We start from the raw sequence: 14,683 nt of genomic DNA on the forward strand, positions 1-14,683 counted from the left end.
AACATGCACCAAAATCTTTGCGGGAGGATTCACAAGGAGCCCCAAACATGAAGCCCATGACCCAGATCCCCAAGCATCATATAGAGAGCACAGGCTCCCTAAAGGCTTGCAGTTTGTGAGAATCCTCAAATCTTTAAGAAAAGGTTAAGAAGCTAAAAACTTTGAGGACAAGGACTCATCAGAGTTTGGCTTAGGGAAAGTGCAGTGCAGACAGAGGACCGATGCTAGCACGGGAGCTCAGGGTTGCCACGTGAGTAATGTGTTATATAGCTCAAGCACAACTTCTAACAGCAGCACCATCATGTGCTTGTCAAAAACAATAACCTCTTTTTTTGTTTCCTTTCACACCATCACAGTATGCCTCATCACCTACCTTCAAAAAAAGCCCTGAAAATCAGCAATTTCAAAACTCATATTTATAACCATTACCGATTAATAACTGTCACACAGCACAGTCAGACCTGTCAGTCTGCTTCAAGCTGTTCAGCACTCTACTTCAGCTCGTGTCCCAGCTTCAGAAATACTTTAAAGGCTCCCAGATTTGCCTTATAGGAGGAGTGAATGGAGGGAGGCCCTTATTGCCACTGAATACCCAAAAGTATGAGAAAAGGATCAAGGGAAAAGTAGCTTAGCAAAATCATTCAGGAAACACTCAAAACAGTCAAGGAAGCATTATCAAATTGTTCAGCATGGAATAATAGTGCACACAGAAATATGAAGGGTCTGATTTTAGCTTCTTGTCCCCCCTATCCCCCTTTTATTTTGGAAATCTCATTCTGTCTCGGTCATGTCAGAAAAGTATTATCAATCATCCTTAACGTAGCTTACGTATTTTAAAACAGAGACTGAAATGGAATTATGTAGTACTTCCCACCTCTATTTTGAAATAAGAGTTTTCCCCGAAACTAACCAAAGTACCTACAGTATACCACAGCAATGAAAGCTTTGTGTTTTTCACTTTGACTCAGGAATAAAACCCCACATTGTTACAAACTGCTTGTTAATAAAAGATTTAGAGATAACTTTTCTGATACTTGAGCAATGACAGCTACTCACAATTTATAAGTCTTATCTAGCAGTGTACAAGCACGTTTAATTTAAAGCAATTGGCTGACTCCTAACATTCGATCCTTCCCTTACAGATCATTTTTACATCAGCTATAAATCTGACAAACAGCAAACTATTAGGGCTGCTTTAGCAAAACCGCTTGGCCTTTCGCTGCTTTGAGATTGCAAACTAAGATTCAAAAAACATTCTGTCTGTATAAACATTTCTACTCCCCTCCTTCCCTCTCCCCTCCTCCCAGAGTGCTTATCCATAACAAACTCTGGAGTGGCTGCGATCCTAACTTAAGCAAGTTAAAGCAGAGACAGTTTGTCTCCTCATTACAGATACTTAACTCTGCTTAAAAGAGCTGTGAAACACAGAGATACTGTACCAAAACATCTTTTTAATAATTTTATTGTTATTAGTTCTTATAAAAAAAGGGGTGCACCAGTAGATTGAACAGGCCACCCTCCAAATGCACGAGCCGCAGTGACCTGCTGAGGCATCCGGCCCCCCGGAACCACCTGGCACCAATTCCAGCTGCAGCCCTTCCAGGACCACCCTCGTACACGTGCCAACTCAGGTGAGGGCATCTTGGAAAGTGTGCATGGTACGTGCCTCAGCCCTGAATGTAAATGTGATAGAAACCCCAGGCACTTCAGCCAAGGTACGTAATACTTGCTACCCAACCAAACAAAAAAAGCACTAAACTATTTAGTGAGATGAGGATTCATTTTAGTATTTGTAAACATTAAGATCTTAATTGAGTTTATTCTTACTACAGTTCCTCTTATTACTGTTGGAATATACTCTTAATATGACTCAATATGCACTTATGAATGCCATTTAAAACAAAAAAAAGAAAAATAGAAATTTCTCTTTGAAAGTTAAAATACTAGATTTTTAACATCTTGGAAGTAAACTCAGCAGGATACAGGGGGGAAAAGAAAACCCAAACCCAAAAGCACTGATTTTGAATAATGGCAATAAATAAGTGGGTGATCATCTAAGGGTCATTAGGATCACAACAATTATTTTCTCTTACATGTCGGCATACTGTCTGTACGGAGAACCAACACAAAAATAAATGTTTCTGAAGTGAATACATGCAGGTTCATTGGATGGGGGGGGTTTTGTCAAGTCATACATTTAAATATCCTTCAAGTCTGTTTTCATCATCGTGCATGAACTGGCAGTAAAATATACTTCAACCAGAAAACAAAAATAATTCATGTCTCCTATGTAAGCAAGTGTCAAGTAGACCCTATGCCATCTATCAGCATCCACCATGTTTAGATACAACACAGATATACAAATGTTATATAATTTATGAGAGAACTTCCCGTCCCCCTCATACACACAGGTCTTGGCATTCATTGACAAAGATAAACACACTGCACTCACATGTCTTCGACCGTGATATCTTTCAGGATCTGGCAGTAATCCACATTCCACACTGCCTGGTCGTCCCAAACTTTGGATGCCAGTAGAATTGCACCCAGCACAATTCGCTTCCAGTTTGCTGGACAAATATCTATCTCTGCATAAGTTAAAAGTCTTTCAAGATATACCTGTGGAAAAACATTAAAACCAAGAATTATTTTGCTATTAAGTAGAAATGAAAAAGAAAACTGTTCTCATAAACCCATTTCAGCAATTTTAAAACAGTACTCTGCTCTCAAGATATTCTTTCATAAAAGTTGTAGGTTTAAACACATACATTTATGCCAAGCTCAAGACTGGATGTGTGATAAATTCATATTTTAGTTGGCCTTTGCCTTCTGATCATATTACCAGAAACAAAACTGCTATTTTCTATCTGTAACGGTTGCTCATATATTCACATGCTGGAATGAATTCAAGTGATAGCTTAAATAAATTATTAAAATAATAATGTAAATAAACAAAATGCTAATTACTACTGAGGAAAGCAAGCATATGCTACCAATAACAGTTACTACCTATCATACAAACAACTATAGTAATTTACAGGTAACCAGTGATCAGCTATGGCATCATGTCACGCAGGGCCCCTCGGTGAGCCTGTGTGAAGACGTTCTATAGGCACCTACAGGATGGACAGAGGAACAGTTACCACAGAAACAGGGAGCTGAACAGAGAGGAAAACTATGTGCTAAGAAGGTAATTGATAACTGTTTCCTCTGGACCGATAAGCTCTGGAGATGAGTAACAGTAATCCTGTTGGACATACAAGAACTGATAAACTCCGGACACCACAGTCTGACCCAGCTTGCCCAAGGCCACCAAAACATGCTGGCATCAACCACAGCTCGGATAACCCAGACCTCAGCCAAGAGGCTGATGGCTACTGTTTAAAAAGACTGCAGGATTATATCCACACATCTGATGAAGCACGGGATGCTGGACAGACTTTCTGAACACCTACCAAAAAGCTGCTGGGATGGTGGAGGGTGCAGTATGACCCTTTGTTTCCGAACACAGAGCTAGGCTGGCCCCCTCAACTGATGCTCCAGCCAGGGAACGATGGGCGAATGCATGAGGGATCCACAGGAATTAATAAATTAATATGCTGTGTGAAGAGTTACCTGCTATTGATAACTGTGGCTCAATCACGTTAATAATAGCAGATTGATAAACAAAATGTGTCCTAAGAAATACTAGTTGTAGGTGATCTGTGTGACCCCCTACTCTATTCCCTGTTAGGGAAAGGGAAATTACAACAGTTACAAATATTTACAGGTGAGGTGAACAAAACTGAATACTTGTGCAATCCACAACGTTTATGTAGTTTACATACTAGCTGAGCAGACATCATAAAGCTCCTGCAGTTTGACTAAGTTAATGCTTATTAGTGCCTAATCAAATAACACCCGAACAATAGCCAATATATCAAAAATGCAATGTAGGATACATGCTGGCAAGGATTTGAGGGGAAAGGGAGAGCACATAGGGGAAACTTTAAAACCCAGAACAGCTCACTTGTGATTTTCTACAAGGATTTGCACTCATACAAGCATACAGAGTTCCTGCAGTGATTTGTGTTTCTTGAAAGGTCTAGCATTAGTAGAAAATATTATTCAAATAATAATAAAATAATAATTAATATATTTTGAAGCTCATTTATTTTTATGAGTCCACAATAACATCAAGGACAATTACATCCTTCATATACTTCTGTTCATTAATTTTCACAATTATGATATGTACAAGTAATTAGAGCTTGGCAACAAGATCACTGAAAACAGCAGACAGCTGTCGCATAATTGAAAGATTTAAAGAAAAAAATATTAAATATCTGAATACATGTACACAGATATTCAGCCCACAAAATGAACTGCCTCACACACTCTACAGTACAAACAGCACACTGAGCAAGAAAATAATGGGAAAAAATACAAAACACACAATATTAGACAACTTTTGTTCAAAGTGGCCACCACGAAGTATAGATTTCTTTACTCTTACTGAAGGAAAACAAAAGTCGAGTTACAGTGTCTGTAATGCTCACTAATACAGTCATATTACAATGAATTAATGTGTTAAAAGTATAAAATTTTCTCTCCTCACCAGACCACCTCTCCCAAGCAACAGATTTCTCAGTCCACCGTGAGGTCGTTTCAAACAGGTTTCACTTCTGGCAATGTTTTAAGGAAAATGAGATGCAGTCATCTATTAAGATAGTAAATTCTGCTCTGAATTCTGCTTGGAAGGAGCCTTGTTAGTGCCTTTACTGGCATCACGGAAGTGAACCTATTCTGCACTTTCGTTTCTCACCAGTGGAACCACTTGCTGCACACAGAGGAGCAGAACTTTAAACTGGAAGTGCTTCAACATGACAATATAGACACATTTACTAAAACCAACAATTAGTCCTGATATGCTACTCTATAAAAATACAGGCTTGCATTTCCTGAAGAATATTCTTTGTACCTCACAACAGATTTTATAATAGTCTCTTCACTATATTGTGCTAAAGAGCAGCTAGGTGGTTATTCAGCTTGCTAGTACTCTATAAAGAGTCTACATTGACTGACAGAAACTAGCAGGAGATTTTATAAGATACTCTGATTAAAGTATATGAAAATATCATACCTACCTGAAAGGCTACATATTTTATAGAAACAGAACACTGGTTGGGATTCTAAGGGACCATCATTTTGTTATGAATTTTAAATACCTAAAGATATTCTTCTACAGATGCTGAAGGAAATTTACTTCTGCTCTAACAGAAGAAATACATGGCTGCTAAGAAAACTGAAAATATTCCTTTAAGATATATACATTTTTAAATAATGTTGAAGATATTACCAGGCAATTTAATTTTTTAAGAGGGATTATGGTTGATTTATAGATAATTACTAAAACCCACGAAACATTTAGAAAATATTTATCCCTACTTTTGGGGATATCTGTACTTTCAAATAAATACTGGACTAACTTTAAACAAGTAACAGCAACTAACTTATACAAGAGGTGTACATACAAAATGGTAGGTGTATACAAATCTTATTCAGAAAAACATCATCTCATTAACAATGCCAAAATAGTTTCAATTAATTTTTGAAATTATAGAATACTCAAAAAATCTGAACAGTTACAGTATGTTGCATTTTACAGACTGGACAAAAAAAATAAAAAGTCTCAGTAAAAGAAATTTGGCTTTCTCACTCCCCAAGGGGTTCTCTAATCTTCTTGCATTAATGACCAATTAACCTTAATCTTGTCTTAGACACTTTGTTGAACTCAATCTACATCATTAGGCACAAAAAGACAGGCATAATAAACATTCAAAAATCTCAGTGAAAACGAAGATATACTCAGCTATAAAGTCAGAATATTTACAGCATGAGACCTCACAGATAAAACTGTTGATTTTTCAGGTTTTTTTCTTAAAAAATAAGAAATGTATAGGTAGCAAGATATCATAAAACTAAAGCTCAATTTTTCAAGGGGCCAGATGCAGACTCCTGAATACGCCAGTTTTTCTTTAGCTATGATTTGCCCCTGCCTGCCATTCTAATGCTGAAGAAAACCAAACACTATCTTATAATACTGTAAAACAAAATACCACTAATTGATCAAAGTTGTATTTTCCTTCATAAGGAAGGCAAAACACTATTACTATTAAAACATTATTATTTATTAAAAATTCTAAATTCCAAATTATGTGTCAAGCCCATTATTAAAAACAGAGTTTTGATTTTTTTTAATTAAAGCATCACTCTGAAAAGACTCTGATGTATAAAATCTGGTGTTGGAGTTTTGCCTTTGAAGGCTTTCCAAGTGATGTATGAGTCCAAAATAAACAGCACAGTTTAAATGCTTTGAGAAATGAAAATTAAGTTCCTAAAAATATGCAAGTGGTCACTCCAAGGCAAGGGTTCAAGACAGAAATGGAAAGAAAAAGTGTGTAAGTGGGTGAGGTGGGAACAGTAGTGGAGACTCAAAAGGTTCACGTCTCCAAGTGGTCCAATAACACTTACACAACCACAGAAACACAAAGCTCAGTAAAAAGGTGGCACGTGGATCTCACTCAAGTCTCCACTACCTGACGATTCTTTTTAAAAGGCTGCCTTCTGCTCTCCAGGCAGCCTGTGAAAACAAACCCCTTACACACTGTATTACACAAGCAAACTTGTTCAACTTAGCAAGCAAAACTGCTCCTTGAATTATGCAAACAGCATTCCCTGGAATTGTCCTCGGGAAACAGAAGGCTTATTTAAAGCAATACACCATGCAAATGCAGGGAGCTTCGTAAGCAAAAGGCGTATGGAAGCCATAACATCATGGCACTCTTAAAGCAGGAAATTAACTTCATTTGCTTTACATCAGAGCTGAATTTGGCCCTTTAATGCTAAAGCAAACCTTTTCAACCTCAACTTCCCAGATGGTAGTTTTAGTAATTTTGAATGAATACTCCACATCCACAGATACACAAAGCACACAAAAATCATAAGATAGTATCCTTTCTTATGTGCAGCTCAAGCTTAGAAAGAGAGGGAAAAAGAAAAAAAAAAAAAGAAAACGAAGGGTTTCTGTTGTGAGCTTAAATTCGAAAGCATTCAGAGAAGAAAAGTAAACTGATAAGAACAGGTAAGCATTACATTGCAAGAAAAGACATAAAGAAGAATAATTTATAACAGATGAACTTACACCTTGAACAGGTGAACTTACAGCTAAGTAAAAAGGGAGCATAAACTTGTTACTACCTTCCCACGAGCACACACTTGAGAAATCAGCTTCAAAAATTAAATAGGAGTGTGATAAGACACTATTCTTATACCACCTTCATTACCATATTTGAGCATTTTCCAATAGCATGTTGAAGGATATGAATAATCACTTTCGAGTCCTCAGTGATAACTTGGGCTTAACTCCAGAAATACAGTTTGCTGGAGTGAGACTGTATCATCTTCTGATAAAACTGAAGACGATAAATACCTCGCCAGGAAAAGGGTGCTTAGTGTGGCTTCTGGCTCCTTTCCTGAAAATGCCTCAAAAGAGAACATTTTGTTTTGTTCACTTGCTGCGGCCTCCCTGACTCGGCCTTGGGTTTTAAGTATATGTGTTCAAGAAGGAGACGACAGAAAAAGAACAAGACTTCTTGCAGTAAAAGTTTATCAAGGTCCTCGGCTAATGTGGGAATTCGCTGTAATCTAAGACTTGTCTCCCAAAATACGCCTGTGCTGTCACACTAGTGTAGTTCCTCAACTTTCAGTCAGGCCCACTCAGTTCCACACACAGTCTTCGTTACAGCTCTGACTCGCTCTAGTTTGGAGAGAACCAGGTGACTCTGCAGATTCTAAAATTTAGGTAGAGGAAAGGCTGGTACGTACTTGAGCTCTGCCCTACTGCTACAGAATATCCTCAAAACAGCAGTACACACACAGCCAAGTGAGCTCTGTCTCCTATACAAATGTGAGAACGTTCATGACTCCTGGCAAACAGAGCTCTCGACCCCCATTTTTAATCTCAGAGCATTTCAATATACTAGACCCAGGCCATAGTAACAGCCCAAGCACCAAAATTTTGACTTTGATGGGAGAGGCAGAGCCTGCCATGCGCTCAGCAGCCCACACTGCTGAAGGGGGGTGCTTCTGGCTGCTGCGAAGACGTGCTGAATCAGTGCAGGCTCCTGGAGCAGGGCCAGGCGGCTCTCAGCCCATGTGAAGAGGAAGGCTGGTGGGTGGTTAGTCACTACGCTACTCATCCCAAACAAACACGTGGCTGGTGGGAGAACACCACCTGCTTGTGCTGGCAAAAGCAAGCGAGTCTTCCCACATGCAGGCAGGCATGCTCCACCTCACTAAAAAAAAAAAAAAAAAAACAAAAAAAAATCCCAAAAAACCCAAACTGAAAACATTGACCCTGTAATAATAAATGTGACATCAGGAAATGCCATTAGTACGCAATTATGTCTTTATATTGAACAGCCTCTTAAACACAGGGATCATTTTCTTAAATATGGGCTTTGTATCAAACAGACTTGGGATTTGCTGTGTACTAGGTGGTTCAGTATATTTTGTTGTAATGATTTTCACTGTCTTGATTTTCAAAAGCAAAACAACTTCTACATTTTCTTTAGGACTACCTGCTGTAGAGTCATATAATAAAGTTGAGTTTTAAAAGCTCACTGTAGGAAATAATACTGTAACTTGCATCTCAGAATGCTGGAAGAAATTTACTTACATGTCAAGAGACCAAAAAATGCAGAAGAAACAATGTGAGAAACACTTGTTTTTTTTTTAATAAAAGTCTGAAAACCTCATCTCCTCTGGATTATTTCAGCAGGTGTTCCTTTATAGATCCAGAACTAATAAAAGATAAAATGAGCTTTTAGTATCTAGATGACATAAATTTAAATAAATGTCATGATTTGCCTCCACTTCCTTTTAATAGCTGGATCCATGCTTACAAATGGAAATAGAGCTTAAAACAAATTGAAGCTGTTATATCAATGTTACTTTTCTTCTATTTAATTCATCCTTTGCAGTGCCTCTTCTGAAAGTAACCTTTTGTAGCAAAACTTCTGAGCACTTCTCTACTAAATATTCAAAAGTTGAACTCCAAAAAGACAACAGATTGATTCTGCCTTAATTCAATACCTAGTTCTCCTCAAACACGAATAACTTCCAAGAGCCATCTTCACCACACCTATCATTACCTGCTTAGTTCTATGACTGTATGTTTACAGATTTACAGAATAATAAGACTACTTAAATAAAAGATTAAAGTTACTGATCTGACATTGGCAGAAACTCTCAGTGTTTTCAAACAACTTATCATTCTGAATTCTTCCCAGCTTGCAAAGAACAAGTATAACTCAGTGCTAACACCAACAATGCTACAATCTTCATAACTCATTTATAACATACATCAATTCCTAGTGGAAATAAAAATGCAATTCTGATTTGGAAAATATCAATGGACATTGGTCCATCACTGCATTTTTATTTACAAAGTCAATACCTCTGAGTCTGATGCCTCCTTTATTAGTCTACTGTGTTTGGGAATGAACCACATGGTTTTATATGACTGTCAGTCTACAAGCTTTGATTGACAACACATGCATCTCCTTGGAGACATTTTAATAACCGGAGCACATTTCAGAAGATACACTGCGCAGAGTTAAGACTTCAGAAGAGCAATACTGGATTAAGATTTTCCAACTCTTCCAACAGACTCACACCAAGATTTTGCAATGATTGACCTTTACACCTGGAATACCAACAAATTATTATTTAATCATAAGTGAAACCAATCAGGTGATTTGCCTTTGTTAAGAATTCTTTTATCTGAATTAAAAAAAACCTTAATTCTATTAATTAAAGAAAATTACCACTCCATGGGTGTAGATAATCCCCAATTGGCTTTGAGTTCAGTGAACTCTGGAGAGATTCATTAGCTTAGATGCAGCACCACAGGAATGTAGCTAAATGGCTTCCAAAGCCATTTCAGATCCTGCAGAGGTACAAAACTGGTCTGTTTCAGCACATATCTTGAGCTCATAAATCTTCCAGACCCAAAATGACTCCACACTGAGCTAGTTTGGATGCTTCTGATCTTAACTCCAAGGACTTGGACTTGCAGTATAGCATGGTGGAGAAGCACTTAGCCATCCATTATTACCATTAGTCCTGGTTTTTTGGGTTTTTTTTTGTTTTTTTTTTTTTTTTTTTCTTTATCCAGACACAGAACTGTAACATGGCACAAACTAACAGGATCATCAACAGCATCCAAGCTCCAGTAATGCTGCTCCAGCAAAGGCTGATGCTGAGCCAGAACTAATCCCCAGGTGATTATTAGCAGCTGGGTGAATCCATCCTGGACTTCCTGAGTGTCTGATAGTAACCACAGCATCCAACCTTGTCCCAGTTATCTAGGATATACTGCTCCCCATGATCCTGGAGAGCAGAGAGTTGGTTACACAACATCCCGATCAACAGAACATAAATCCGTTTGAAGGAATCAAAAACTAAAGATAGCACTGAAGAGTTCAGTTTTAATAAGACATTAAAACATAATTTGTATATTATATAATATTCTCAAGTATAAAGAAAAGTTAAAATACTGGAGGAGGTTTATTTCCTTTTTTTTTTCTCCCTTCAGGAGGATATATACCAAATATGAAAGTGTTAAATAATTTCATGTTAACAATTCATAATCCAAAGGAACACTCACATTTTATAAAATCCTACTACAGGGCTCTCATAGAAGTTTTGTTTCTCTTTGTTATTTCATTTTGAAGCTGTTCGACATTAACCTCCCAATATCCCACTGATCACACTGGAGTTGCAGTCTAAGCACCCAAAAATACTGTAATTTTTATTTCAGGCTTCCCTAAAACAATGGAGCAAGTTTTCTACAGAGGTTGTCAAATTTCCATCCTTGGAGAAATTCACAATTCAAGTGGGCAGGCCCTGATCAGCCTGACCCAGCTGGCTGTGCTTTGAGCAGAGGCCAGGCCAAATGTGACCTCCAGAGGTCCCTTCCAACCTATGTTATTCTGTGATTTCATCTGCCTGCAGTACTGGAGCTTCCCACGGTGCAACACGGAGAGGTCTGATGCCTCCAAGGAGGCTGAGTGTGAGTCTCAGCACACTAAAGAAAGGGGCAATCACTGAGGAATGCCACTGGCACCACCAGAACAATCCTGAATTTTGAGGCAGCAGCAAGAACAAAGCGTTATATTTTCTTATGCTGTTTTATGTTTTATGTTGCTATAAGTCAAACTCTTATCTCTTTTTTACCAATGAAACTCTAGTGGCTTTATTTCTCACTTGATTTACATTGACAAAAAGGAGATGTTTCTGGTATTTTCATTACCGTAATTGAGAATCTACAAATTAACGTGCATTTGCAAAAACCTCATTTCATTTTTCTCTTATTTAAATTCCATACAAACTCACTAGGTAACCCACGTTATAAGTTGCAGGAGCACAGAATAACTGACAAAGACAGTTTCCATCCCAACACCAAGAAATACACAGTCCTCTCTCTTTAATGTGAAGACTTCAGTGTGTCACAATGCCTTGAAACTAAAAAGATACTTGTACGGAAAAAATTATAACTGGTAGTGGGTCCCATATAGCCAAATTGTGGCTCAAATCCAATCACTAAATTGCCATATGCTCTGTTCTAAGCAATCAGCCAGTTCCCTACCACGACTCTCCAGAAATAATTGTGCTTTGCAATTGCCCAGCTGGGCACTTAAAATGTTCCACAAAGGTCTGGTACCATCCATTTGGTGGAAAAGGACATCACATCATCATGGTCCTTGCACATTTATCCCCTTTTTATTTCTGAGACCAAATGTTGAATAAGAGTAACAAACACAGTCATGAAACTCTGAAAATGTGAACAACTGAGAAGTACCACTGTAGGTATTTATAGGAAGCACTAATGGAACTGAGAGAAAAGTCACACATCTCCAGGTTTGCCTCCTAATTTACTCATTTTAAGACAAATATCTATAATACATATAAAATGCACTCAAACTATTAAGCAACATTGACTTTTCAGCCTAAAATTGGGATCAGTATTCATCTTTGCCCACACAGAAGCCCTTAGAGATGCAGATGAGGAAACAGACATCCATTCTTTGACTGAATGTCTTCCTCTAGTGGGGATTTTAAAAATATTCCCTCCCAACCCCCAGCTTGAAGGTTCTCTTTTTATGAAGTGTATAAGCACGCCTAAAGCAGGACTTGACTAAGAGATGTGTAAGTATTAACCAATAATTATTCGTGTGTTGTATGTTAGACTGTAGTCAAAAGATGAGAACAGCCCTAAAACCAGGGACCAGAATCTGACTCTTCTGCTCCCGCCAGTGCCCGGAACACAGGTATGAAGACCCTGTTCCTCCTGGCCTTCTCCAGAACATACCCTAACCCACGGCCAGCTGCCAAGGGGCTCAGGATTCACAGCACGGGTGCAGAGTCCTTCCCTCTGTGCCTGGGGATCTTCAGATGTGGCAAAGTGGTGGGCTTCAGCCACCTCCCAGTGAATGCTTGAAGCCCAGGACAGAGGTGGCCACCAACAATATTGGATACTCACAACTCTTCTCATGGGTTTCTTACACGAGGGGGAGCCCAGCTTCAGTGCTTTGCCTTCCTCACCCAACTGCACTCATGATCCCTTATGGTCATGGATGGAGAGGGACAGCATCAAACCAGGCAATAAACAGCAGTTTGCATTGTACTCCGAAGTCTTTGGAGGAACCTCCATCTTCCATTGCTGCGTAAGGATCGGTAGGTATATGGGCCAGCTGAAAAGGACCTCTGCTGCAGATCAAGAGTCTCTATGGACTCTGATCACTTTCTTTTGAGTTTTTATTTTCTTTTAAACAAGTATCAGATTTTTCACACTTCAACTGAAATATGAAAAAAGGTATTTTATAAGCATTTAAAAGTAACAATATCCCAGTGAAAGGAAATATATTAAAAGCTTTCTCCTTTCTTCCAAACACAGAGAAAACACAACTGTCCTCACACACTATAATTTCCACAACACAGATGAACAATATTCTCTCTCTACCTAGTTGCTGAAAATGTGACTGATCAGTACAATAAGAACTCAGGAACATCTGCCTGGATTAATTAAATCCCTGTCTTTCATAAGGAGAATTTATTCTTACTTATTTCAAATTTCAAATTTCCCAATATCAAATCCCCTCAGTCACAGTATGAACTTTGTACCGTATTTCAAAATCACGCTCCTCTGAACTTCACAGAAATAGTTCAGCTCATGTACTGTATTTACATATCGCTGTATAGGATCAGTCCATCGCATATAGACCTAACATATTTGCCTATTTGCAAATACAAAATGTATCCTCTAAGAAACTACTATGGACACAGAATTATATTAGGAGCCTCAGACTTCGCCCATTTGCACGAAACTCAGAAAGTCATGCCAAGGCAAAGCAGAAAACTTGGACCATTCCCCTCTTCAGCTAGTTAATAGGATTGTTTTTACAGAACAAAAGAACAAAGCATAAATATTTAATTCTCATGACATGCAAACTCTGTATTGTTTTGCTGTTGGTCTGGATAATGCTCCTGTCTACATTTTTATTTGCTATCCAATTAGTAGGTTAACGTAAGTACAGCTTGCCACCTCTGCGCTTGAGGAGATGGTGAAGAGAGGTATTTCTCAGTTTTAGCAAGGGCGGGAATACTCTAGCTTGAGGGAGAAGCACATATGCATTATTTTTCTCACAAAGTCAGGTTACAGAGTATAGTTCAGCAGTTCACTGGGACAAAAAAAAAACCCAACATTATTTGCAAGACTTTAAGGCAGCAATACAATCCTTCAAACTAATTTTATTCTTATGGTATTATTTAATAAATAAATAATGTGCATTAGTATTTAATTGTTTCAACCTAGATTTTAATTTTTCACCTATCAGTATGAGAAATCTCTTGGCAACTTTGAAGGCTACGTGAAAATTAAATTTTTGTTTAATTAGAAATTGGCTTTGCTGTAATAGTGGAGGCTTTAATTGAAATATTTTAATTAAGTGCTTGAAGCAACACAATGCCGGCTTTTTCCTGGAGACTAGCTTATCTAACAGTCTGGAATTTCACGTTTACTCAGCTCCCGTGCTGAACATACAGACTGCTATATAACCAATTGTAACCACTGCTTCTACCTGGCTAAAGGCACGTAAAAAGACAAACAGTGAGTGCATTCAACTGCACACCTTAGGCCATGTTAATAACTTGGGCAGTAAAAATGGGTGATTAGGACTGCTTAAAAATAATTAGAGTGAAAGAAAGATAATAGTTGTAGCATCTTGTTAAAAACGTGTTGTGATCTCCACAGATACACTTCCTGCCTTTTCGCAACCCTCCCAGGAGGAACAAGTGGCAGACAGGGCTATCAGATTGCTCTCCAATGGTGGCCAGACTACGGCAAAACATAAGCTCCAGCAGGGAATGCGCTGCTCTCTTCTTGTCCAGACAGGATATCAAAATTGAAAGTACTTGGAGGGTTCATAAATAGCAATACCAACACTATTTAGATTTCAGGAGTGTGGGGAGAGGGAAGGGTTGATTGCTTTTTAACAGACTAATTTCCACATTTGAACATTTCAGAAACAACACGATCTGTCTCCAGGGCCCTTCCTAATGGACAGGAACATGAACAAAT

The 14,683-nt window shown here is 38.3% G+C and overlaps 1 protein-coding gene across 3 annotated transcripts in view; it reads right to left on the reverse strand.

The window, feature by feature from the left end:
• CCNY (cyclin Y) overlaps positions 1-14,683 on the reverse strand; it is a 55,907-nt gene that overhangs the window by 8,878 nt on the left and 32,346 nt on the right. For all 3 annotated transcript variants that reach the window (XM_010075124.1, XM_010075126.1, XM_010075125.1), the window contains one exon: positions 2,453-2,619. In XM_010075124.1, coding sequence (XP_010073426.1) covers positions 2,453-2,619 — 167 coding nt within the window. The remainder of the gene's footprint in view (positions 1-2,452; positions 2,620-14,683) is intronic.

Source organism: Pterocles gutturalis, unplaced genomic scaffold, assembly GCF_000699245.1.
Source record: "Pterocles gutturalis isolate BGI_N339 unplaced genomic scaffold, ASM69924v1 scaffold8622, whole genome shotgun sequence".
NCBI classification, from domain to species: Eukaryota; Metazoa; Chordata; class Aves; order Pterocliformes; family Pteroclidae; genus Pterocles; species Pterocles gutturalis.